We start from the raw sequence: 11,222 nt of genomic DNA, 5'->3' as shown, positions 1-11,222 counted from the left end.
GCTGCTGAGGATGAAGCCAGTGGTGGACTTGTGTGGAAAAAATTGAAATTACTTCCCAATCCCAAGAGTCTATGAAGCATAGCATATAAAACACATTTCTAACGGTGTTTTGATTTAAAAAAAAAATGAGGAAATCCATTCTTACTGAATTTGACGTAAAGTTAGAAGGTTTTAAAACTATTACAGCAGATTTGAACAATGGACCAAAAATGTTTCTATTAAAGATTGGATTAAAAAAAATAAATGAAAGTCATGTTTTTAAGTTTTTTTTTTTAAAGCCACAGTACAAATGAATAGGCATAGCTTTTTTTTTTTAAGTCCATACAAATTCAATGTGAGGCAGCAATGGAAGATTGCTAACAAATTTTAATGCGATATCGGGATGGACTAATAGAAATACAATATCTCATTTTTCGAACAACGATAAAAAGATCCACTTCAGAGAGCTGCTGTGAGGACTAAATACAATACCCGTGCAAAGCATCCAGGTAGTCACCAGCCACAGAAATGTTGATACATTTCATTCATTTGACCTCTCCCCTTTCTAAAATCACAGCAAATTCTTCTCTTCCTCGTGACACCTCTTAGGATGTTGCCTTTTATTGTTTCACTTTTGCATAGGACTTGGAGTTTCACATGCATGGGTTTGGTCTGCTTAGCTACTGTCAAAGGGATTGGCTTTGCAGATACACCCTGTACAGTTTTCTCCCTTGATGCAAAATTCACATTCAGTGGAACACGCCAACTCCTGGTTACATCTGGGGTTTTGACAAATGCATACACCTGCACAATCCAAACTTCTCCAGACCTCGGACAATACCTTCACCCCAGAAAGTTCCCTTGTGCCTCCGCCTAGTCATTCCCCATGTCACACTCCCTGAGGCAACCCCATTCTCACCCCATCGCAGATTGGTTTGCCTCTTCTGGAACTTTCTATAAACGGAACTGGTATGTATTCTTTATCTGGGGTTTCTCTCACCTGGTGTCAGTATACCGGTTTTGAGATTCATCCACGGTGTGCAGTGGTTTTGTTATGGAGCTCAGGTATTTCCCAGCCCCGAGGAGCCGGGGCCTGTGCCGTGACTCCTGGTACCCCCCATCCCCCGCCCCCTGGCACTGGTACAGAATTGTGCGCATCGGAAGTGTTCCGCGGACATCGGGTGACTCGATGCATGAATGAGCGTACGAGTTATTGAATCAATCAGCAAGCCATTTAGCCACAATCAACTTTCGCTTTTCGAACCCGGACAGTCTCTTACGTGTTCCACTTACCACACACCCACGGTATTTATCCTGGTGTGAGAAGCCTGCCTGCTTTACTGCTGGAATCCAGGGATCCGCCCATTTGCCATCCTACCGCAGCCTTTGCTGCAACCGTGCAGCGGCAAAGTGCTGGCGAGCAAGTGTGCTGCCGCCCGGGATGAGCTCCGGCGTGGCTGTGAGACAGCCGGCCTCGGGGCTTTGTCTCCCGCTGGCGGAACTGCTTATCCTCTGTCTCTGCAAACTGTAAACCTGACATCCCTCCAACTGATTGATTAGGTCACCGTAAAGGTCAGCAAAGAAACCCAGGTGCCGCATGGAATGTTTCTGTGGCTGGTTAGTATCCGCACCACAGCGGCCGCACGTGCTTCCTTGCAGTCAGGGGAGCGCAACTGAACAAGCAGGGTTAGTAGTGTTGGTTCTGACCGCTGTGGCCGTGACCTGCTTGAAATGACTGCAAATTAAGCCCTTTGGTGTCCCCCAGCATCCCCTCTTACCCCTGCGTCTGGTGACGGTGATTAAGGACAAGGGGCCTTGCAGCAGGCTTGGGGGTGGGGGTGGGGGTGGGGGTGGGTGGCGAGGGGGGTGTGGAATACATTACCTTGGCTAGTTCTGTGGCGCAAGCATTTAGGGTTTGATCCTGTCACATCATTTCTGCTTGGACAGCAGCAAGTTCCCGTCATTTCTAGTACTGCACGTGTTTTGAATATAAACGTGCTTGTTCATCTTTAATCTATTCAAATGGCATTCTTGTTCTTGCTGCAATCTAAATTTTATGTAGCTGCAGAGCACGCCCTGTGATGCATTACTTCACAACGCGATGCTATAAAATTACCGGGCATATTTTGTATTACAATGGGAAAAGTTTTCCTCCAAACAGATTTCCCAAAAGATGGGGAGAGTCACGTATGATGATTCCTACGGTGAGCATAACGTATAAAGAAATAAACTGGTGACAAGAAACAGGGAGGAAACCTATCTGTGGCTTCCCCAAACTAGGCATTTTCTGTTTTTTTTTTAGCCACGTTTCTTTTTGAAAAGTTAAAGATCTGTAAAAAGCACGATAAACTACATTAATGATATGTTAAGTGCCAGCATTTTTTTCTCTTATTCTTTATAGCCATTTTTTTAAGTCATTTTATCAAAGAAGACCTATTTACTAGGGCAGAAAGCGAAGGTATTTTAAATAGGAAAAAGACAGAGGTCACAATGCAGTCATTGTGAAGGGTTTGGATCAGCTAAGTTGTGTTTTAGCTCATTAATCCCAGGAAAGGTGTTTTGTAAACTGGTGTTTAGAGTGGTGCCTAGAAGGTGACATCAGCAGTTATGTGCCTCTGTTTCATTTTACATTGGGACGCCTAAGAAACCTACAACCATCGCAGTCTGTTGCCATCCCTAGCTGTCCGAGTGAACCACGCTCATTAAGAGTCTCCTGGTGCAAATCAGTTCAGATTGGTGCTCTCAAAACACAATAGGTTTACTACATGCACGGTCTGCACACTGTGGCATGCAATGATCAAGTTCCACAGAGACGCATGGGAGCAGCAAATGCCACCGGCTGCAGCGTGTGTTGGGAGGGGAGCACTACTCAGACCGGGAGCAGACAGAGCTCCGGTTTGAAGTAATGGTGTGAGTTGGCAAATTATTTAACCTCTCGGGGCCTCAGCTGTTTGCTGAATAACAGTAACCATCTCAGGGGGATTTTGTAATGCTTAACTAGGAGATATCAGAGGCCCGTCATAGGGTAGACGCCCCGCATGTGTTTCTATTCCTTCACCCCCCCTTGCTTCAAAAGGATGCGGACACTGTTGTGTGAAGGGACCGGGTGATGGTGAGGGGACCGGGACCCATCTGCTGTCCTGGACGAGGGCTGTTCCCACGGCTCACTGGTGGCGGGGGGATTCTGCTCGCTTGCCCCCCAGACTGATGCTTCTCTGGGGCCTGCCTCATAATTTCAGCCTGAATTTCAGACGGTGCTTTTCAAAACAGATACCCATCCAGAGAACCTCCTGCCGTGCCAGGGTTTTAGAATAATGAAATCAAAAGCGACCAGGTCCTACCCTTCTGAAGCTGTCTGACTCTACTGGGCCTGGAGAAGAAGCAAAACCCTTTAGGTGTTTCTAAGGGTTCTATTTTATGGGCCCTGCAGTCATGGGACTATATTTTACTTTTTAAATGACCTCAACCAGTCCTTCAGGGGATTACGGATGGAGTCCTATTAATGAGTTTCATCACCTCTGCCCTTAAAATAATTTGGATCTCCTAAGAGTGTGTTTTGTTGGCAGCCCTCAACCCATTTTATGTTGGGGGAGAAAATGCTTAAAGGGAAATAAAGGCCCCAATGTGTAACAAGACCGGAAAAAAAGCCTTCTTCTAAAGAAATAACGACGCCATTACAAACACTCATGCAGAAGCACTTAGGGCAGGGGACACAAAAGCCAGGATTCTTTTTCTAAGCAGGTTCTCTAAAGTTGTTCATTTTACACACAAGAGCAAGGGCCACATGGGCATTCAGAGCCACTTGCTGGGAAGAGGATTTTAAAAGGAGGATGACTGGACAGAATATTTAAGAAGAGGCAAGGGCCTAGCTGGGGAAGGCTGAAAGTAGGCTAACCCAAACCCAAACCAGGCTGGGTTCAGGAGCCCCTGTAAAGCGGGCCCTGGTGGAGACTGAGGTGGCTCAGCCGGGAGCTATTTTTAAAAAGACCAGAGATCCACATTCAGAAATACAGTTGCTCTGCCCTTCTCCTGACACCAGATCCAGTCAGGGGGAGGGCGCTGCCCTGCATTCCCACCCACCAGGGCTCTCTGGTGCACCTCCCTTTTCAGCTCCCCCACGGAGGGTATGGCCTGCAGGTGCCCCACAGGTTTCTTCTCTGCGTCTTTCACCAGCACTGCAGCAGGCATCAGCCGCCGCCCTCCTCCTGGGGCAGCTTCCTCTGCAGTCAAAGGCTTCAGCCAGGAGCTGTGGCAAAAAAAAAAAAAAAAAAAAAAAAAAGGAAAAACCGCTGATGGACTTAAGATCTCAGAGGGTGACCTGAAACTCCGAGGGAAGGGAGCTGGCAGAAAGACAATGAATTCATGAATAGCTAAGAGTGGGGTGTACGAGGCCGACTCGCGGAACATGCAACGATGTGGTTTATATGGGGCAGGTTAAAACAAATCCATTCTGGCACTTTTCATCCGCATTGGGTAACTGGGAGCCGGCAAAACTCTGATTTCTGTAGGTTCTCTCCCTCACCCCCTGTCTCTCCCCGGAGAAGCCTTTTCCACTCTTGGATCACCAATGAATGTGAAGGCCAAGGATATGTGGGCTATATATAAAGTCATCAGAATAAGGGCCTTAGCAGGGCGGTGGGGGCCAGGCAAAAGCCCGAGAGCCTAATGACTCAGGCTTGAAATCCTGGAATGATTGATGTGGACGGACCTCCTGATAGATTAAACTCCAAACGTCCATGATCCCAAAGTTGCATTACTTGAGACAATAGAGATTGTTTAGAAACCTCCCGGAAGTTCTGGCTGCGGTCTTTCTACCATGAAGGCCGCCGTGGGTTTTTTACAGCTTGCAAAGAACCCCGGAGGTTAAGACTCATCACACCCGCCTGTCGCCCGGCCGGCGGAGTGCAGTACCTCCGGGAGCATCTGTGGTACTGTCTCCTAGTACTTCACCCTCTCAGCCTCACGGGGAAAGCTATGCCGGCTTTTCTATCTGAAAACTGTTAGCACGCTTCCCCCTCAGCTTGCTATTAAAAAAAACCCCAGTAAGGTGCACGTCAAATGCGCCTCTTAAACACATTACACAAAAATTAAGTGCTTCTTTGGAGAAGTCTTAGTTATCCCGTGTCAATCTCCGCCACTCCTGCAGGAAACCAGGGCTCCCTAGCATAATGTGTGTGAAAGGCTCTGCAAACCGCAGGGTTGTATCACTGTGCATTACGGCGTGCACAGTTTCAGGGATCGGGGTGTTTCCTAAAGAAAATCCATGGATGTCTGACTGTATCTGTAACCTAATTATTAGAGTGAACCGGGGGGAGAATCACGCGGCTATTCGCTGTCCGCCCCAGAACGAGATGTCTCGGGTCTGAGTCCTCCTCCCGGGAGACCGCCCTGGGCGCTCGGGGCTGGCAGCAGCAGCTTCCCTCTGAAAACCGGCCACCTGCCTGGCTTGTCGAAATCATCAGGTTGGATGCTACACAGGTGTAAAAACAGGGAAAAGGGGCTTTTAAAGTGACGGAGTTGGTGGTGTGAAGCAGGAATTCAGCTCGATGAAGAAGATACAGGCAGCGTGGATCAGGCCGAAGGACCCGGCTGCAGAACTCGCCGCTGCCTTCGCAAGCCGGTCTTCCCCCCGGTTAGTTTCAAACTCATTCTCCGCTCTCCCCCACCTACACGCCTCAACACGCTAAAAACACTCGCGGCTTCATTCTGCAGAAAGGAATGGGAAAATCTAGAAACACGGAAAGGCTGCCATTAACTGCTCTAAGGGGTTAGAAATGCCAAAATCAACACCTGCAGTGCCGCAGTTTCACGTGTGTGTGTGTGCGTGCGTGTGTGTGTGTGTGTGTGTGTGTGTGTGTGTGTGCAGAAGCAGCGCATTAAAGAGAAATAACCAGGAGAAAGAGAGATGAATTAAAGAAAGTGCCAGAAATAGCTACAAAGACATATAAAACTTTCCTCCCATATAGACCCGATACCAGCAAGCTTAAACTTTTCACTTTAATCACTCATGTCCTAGAGGCACTGCCTTGTCACCTTAAACCCCAAGACGGGGGTGGGGGCGATGGTGGAGGAGGCCCCTGGTGGGGAAGGGGCGAGTTAGAGGGGGGAGGGTGTCTCCTAGGTACGTGGATGTGGAAAACTAAGGTGTCAGTGGGGAGTGGGGACCCACCATTGGGGACCCGTCATCCGAGTGATAAAGGGTCAAGGAGTAAGTAGGCTGGGGGGGGGGGGTTGGGGAAGGGAATGAGTGAGGGGTAAGGGGTCGCGAGGAAAAAATCCAAGGCCTCGCATACAAGTGGAAAGGACGCGCGCCGCAGCCCCGGAGCCGCCTGTCGCTCGCCCCCGCCTTCCCTTTTGCGCAGAATCCTCCCCTTGGCTGCAGCAGCGCGCTGCCCCCACCGGCCCGGCGCGCCGTGATCGATCGCAGGCTGCGTCAGAATGCTCCCCGCGTATAAATAGGGGTGGCAGGACCGCGCCGAGCCGCACACAGCCATCCACCTTCCCCTCTCCCACTCCCTCTCTCCCCGTTCTTCTCTCTGTAGGCCCCCATCTCCGCCGCCGGCCGGAGGGGCTCCGACCGCCACCATGAGTTCCTTCAGCTATGAGCCGTACTACTCGACCTCCTACAAGCGGCGCTACGTGGAGACGCCCCGGGTGCACATCTCCAGCGTGCGCAGCGGCTACAGCACCGCGCGCTCCGCTTACTCCAGCTACTCCGCGCCGGTCTCCTCCTCGCTGTCCGTGCGCCGCAGCTACTCGTCCAGCTCCGGCTCCTTGATGCCCAGTCTCGAGAACCTCGACCTGAGCCAGGTAGCCGCCATCAGCAACGACCTCAAGTCCATCCGCACCCAGGAGAAGGCGCAGCTGCAGGACCTCAACGACCGCTTCGCCAGCTTCATCGAGCGCGTGCACGAGCTGGAGCAGCAGAACAAGGTGCTGGAAGCCGAGCTGCTGGTGCTGCGCCAGAAGCACTCCGAGCCCTCCCGCTTCCGGGCGCTGTACGAGCAGGAGATCCGCGACCTGCGCCTGGCGGCGGAAGACGCCACCAACGAGAAGCAGGCGCTCCAGGGCGAGCGCGAAGGGCTGGAGGAGACTTTGCGCAACCTGCAGGCGCGCTATGAAGAGGAGGTGCTGAGCCGCGAGGACGCCGAGGGCCGGCTGATGGAAGCGCGCAAAGGAGCCGACGAGGCCGCGCTCGCCCGCGCCGAGCTCGAAAAGCGCATCGACAGCCTGATGGACGAAATCGCCTTCCTGAAGAAAGTGCACGAAGAGGAGATCGCCGAGCTGCAGGCGCAGATCCAGTACGCGCAGATCTCCGTGGAGATGGACGTGTCCTCCAAGCCCGACCTCTCCGCCGCGCTCAAGGACATCCGCGCTCAGTACGAGAAGCTGGCCGCCAAGAACATGCAGAACGCCGAAGAGTGGTTCAAGAGCCGCTTCACGGTGCTGACCGAGAGCGCCGCCAAGAACACCGACGCGGTGCGAGCCGCCAAGGACGAAGTGTCCGAGAGCCGCCGCCTGCTCAAGGCCAAGACCCTGGAGATCGAAGCATGCCGGGGCATGAACGAAGCGCTGGAGAAGCAGCTGCAGGAGCTGGAGGACAAGCAGAACGCCGACATTAGTGCTATGCAGGTACCGCACCGTGCAAAACACGGTGGGGGCGGGGAGGGAGCTGCAGGAGCAAGTTGTGGGGGTGGGTGGGGGGAGGGTGGAGAGTCGAGGGCGCGCCCAGGAAGTGGAGGCCAGGGAGGGGGCGTCCGCTAGCAGCCAGTGGGGAGCAGAACTTGACTCCCTGGAGACTGTGTGGGAGGGGTGGGGCACTTGGAGGGCGGGGGCGGGGGTGCGACTGCAGTCTGAGGGGACGGGTTCGGTGCAGTTGAATTTACTCCGCATTAAAGCTGCCCCGCCCTGCGAGGGTAGGGTGGGGTGGGTGCAGGGGTGGATCTGGGCGTTGCCTCTGGCCTGCCTCTCTACTGTCTTTCATCAACCACAAGTCGCTTTGCGGCACAGATTGGACCATCTGCTTACCAAATTCGGCAGGGAGCTCTCATTAGTTCCGAAGGATACCTGTGCCCAACCATGCTTTAGGGACTGGTTTTATCAACCACTCCTTTCCCTCAGGTAGACAGGAATGCAGTCCAAACTGTAGTAGGTAATGATGTTCGCAGTAAAACATTTCTTTTCTTTTTTTAAAGGATTTTCCTTTTCTGGGAAGGAGAAAAAGTAATGTCAACCCCCAGAAAATATTTCAGATGAAATTAGTATTATTTCTTATCTAGCTGCTTCCTACTCGTGTGAAGAAATGGAGTAATTTCTTGCACGTGATTTTGGAGTCAAGTTGACTGATGAATGTGAAACAAAGTTTTTTAAATCAGTGAAAAATATTTTTGCAGGCATTGTACGGCGATCATTAGACTGTGGTAATGAAAAGAAAACCAAGAATTTTTCTCCCATCAGATGAAAAAACAAATTTCTTTTTGTTTTCATTTCATGCTTCCTGAAGCGAGATTTGTTTGCTTGTTTGTTTTTCTAATCCAAGTAAGGAAAGGTTAAACAAGAGAAAAGGCAGTTCTTTTAGGGGGGATTTTTATCTGAGGCGTGCACTTGGGTTGTAAGTAGGTTAGGCCTTTGCAGCCATACTGCAGTAAAATGATAGCAGTCGGATTTATGCTCAGATTCCCCCCCACTCCCCATCCTCCACCAGGACACAATCAACAAATTAGAAAATGAATTGAGAACCACAAAGAGCGAAATGGCCCGATACCTTAAAGAATACCAAGACCTCCTCAACGTGAAGATGGCTTTGGACATTGAGATTGCAGCTTACAGGTAAAAACAAGGGTGGGGTGGTAGGAGCCGTTCAGCTTTAGGAAGGAAATCATACTTCATTCACATTGAGTCAGAAACCTTCAAGACTAGTCCTTTGAAATAGACGTTTGCTTTCTGGCTTTTTCCAAGAAGAAGGTGATTATTAGACAAATATGGAAGAATTTGACCCTGGGATCGTGAGTTCTGCTCTTGGTGTCTCATTACACTTTAAATCGAAGAGACAGGACTGTTTTCAGTTTGTTTGTCGTTTGCGTGTTTGCTTGTTTTTCTGCTTTTTTTTTTTCTTTTTCCTGGTGTCGGGCACAACATCCCCAGACATGAGGTTTCCATAATTCCCAGCCCTGGTCCTGCTCCCCTTTGCCTTTAAGGGTGGCATTAGGGGAAGAGGGGTCGTGGTGGGCTCAGATAGGGCAAGTAATTCACCACACTTCCTGTGTTCTTGTTCATTAACCCCATCCTCCCGTGCCTTCCCAGGAAACTCTTGGAAGGTGAGGAGACCCGGCTCAGTTTCACCAGCGTGGGAAGCATCACCAGCGGCTATTCCCAGAGCTCTCAGGTCTTTGGCCGATCTGCCTACGGCGGTTTACAGACCAGCTCCTACCTGATGTCTGCGCGCTCCTTCCCGTCTTACTACACCAGCCACGTCCAGGAGGAGCAGATCGAGGTGGAGGAGACCATTGAGGCTGCAAAGGCCGAGGAAGCCAAGGACGAACCCCCCTCTGAAGGAGAAGCTGAGGAGGAGGAGAAGGAGAAGGAGGAGGCTGAGGAGGAGGAAGGAGCCGAAGAGGAAGAAGGTATGATAAAAAAGAAATCCCCACAACTTCCAGAACAGTCAGGGCGTGGATATTTGCTAGGAGATGGGTAAGGGGAAGTGAAGCCGCCCTTATGCCAAGAAGTCTTATTCATATATATATGACTTTAGAATCTTAAATGATCCCTTTTATCTAGTTATCCGGCAAGCCCCGGAGTAAGTGTCTGATTTCTCAAATTGGTTGCCCTGTCAGCGGTACGCATCTCCCTCCGCCCAGCTTGGGAGTTTGTTGAGAATAGCATTTCAAAATACCCTCCTCCTGCTGTCCCTTCATTCCCCGTGAACATTTCAGCAGTCTGTTTAACCCGGCGGTTGGGTGGCCGGGAGAACAGAAGTAGTTTTTTTAAATAAGCGTTTGCCTTTTGGCTTCTTCGAAGAAGAAGGTATTAGTGGCCAGTGTTCAGCACGGTCCGTTGTGTGTGTTTGGGGAGGTGGACCTGAGAGATTTGGGGGAGGGCGTTCTGACATTCGGGTTTTCACACAGAACCTTAGCAGAAAGGCGTGGACCGACGTACCCCGGATTTGGGGTTTGTAAACTTTCTCTTTATGTTAAAGCTGCCAAGGAAGAATCCGAGGAGGCCAAGGAGGAAGAAGAAGGAGGCGAAGACGAAGGAGAAGAAACCAAAGAAGCTGAGGAGGAGGAGAAGAAAGACGGAGGTGCTGGGGAGGAACAAGCCACTAAAAAGAAAGATTGAGCCCCTCTTTCCTTAATTGTTCCAGGAAGAATTCTCCCGAAATCAGGTCAACCCCATCGCCGACCAACCAGTTGAGTTCCAGATATTATATGAATTAAGAAGTCAATATATGTATAATTCTGAGATGACTTAGGTTGGACTTTAAATGTTGTGCTATGACTTTTTTCCTTATGCAGAGTATCCGTTTGCTTGCAGAGTGGCTTCCTGGCTCGCTGCCAGCCTGTGCATGGTCCACGCTTATGAGTTCAGGATCTATGGCAATGTGAATAATTCAGATGTTTACAATAAAAAAAAACACACACACATGAATAAATGAATTCACTAATGTTAATGTTAAACTTCATGGTAAAAATAGCCCTTTGAACCTTTGGTGGTTAGAAATTAAAGACCTCGAATTATGTGCAATAAATAGTAAATAAAGTTACACTGAATGTCATTTCTTGCTGTGGTTGTTGACTTACTTAAAATATCTTAAAGAAGGCACCAGTCGAAGGCATATACAAGTGGACTGTCGACCTCCAAATTTTTACGATGTCCAAATTTTAACAATTACAATGCATTTTTCCCCCCCGATTGGTAACTCTGAGGGACACATTTAGGACATGACCGTTCATGAAATCTCTCCCCTCGAAAATTTTGCTGGTAATGAACTTGAGTAAATGAGAATTTCTGGGGTCTTTCTTTCATAATTAGCAATATACTTTGCCCCGTAAAATGTACTGTGTAACGTTGGGAATGGTTTTCTTGGAGGCAATGGTGTAATATGATAAAAACACCTTTTGGGGTAAATAGGTAACTTAATAATATGATATGGATAGAAGATGAATCCCACCCATCCATTATTATAACGGCATTATTTTGATATAGTCTGAGTATTATGAGCAGAAGTTGAAACCCAAGCAGTTGAT

At 49.6% G+C, this 11,222-nt stretch overlaps 1 protein-coding gene across 1 annotated transcript; it reads left to right on the top strand.

Moving 5' to 3' along the window:
* Positions 1–6,554: 6,554 nt before the first annotated feature.
* Positions 6,555–10,390, top strand: NEFL (neurofilament light chain). Its single transcript, XM_047092091.1, has 4 exons — positions 6,555–7,611; positions 8,684–8,808; positions 9,283–9,602; positions 10,175–10,390. Exons 1-4 carry the CDS (start codon positions 6,565–6,567, stop codon positions 10,312–10,314), a joined length of 1,632 nt encoding a protein of 543 aa, XP_046948047.1. The 5' UTR covers positions 6,555–6,564; the 3' UTR covers positions 10,315–10,390.
* Positions 10,391–11,222: the final 832 nt, after the last annotated feature.

This window comes from Lynx rufus, unplaced genomic scaffold, assembly GCF_022079265.1.
Source record: "Lynx rufus isolate CCGP_SWC_20201006 ecotype Redwood Valley unplaced genomic scaffold, mLynRuf1.p SCAF_3, whole genome shotgun sequence".
In the NCBI taxonomy this organism is placed as follows: Eukaryota; Metazoa; Chordata; class Mammalia; order Carnivora; family Felidae; genus Lynx; species Lynx rufus.
Note: the sequence above shows the minus strand (reverse complement) of the source record. Positions and strands in the feature narration are given on the sequence as shown.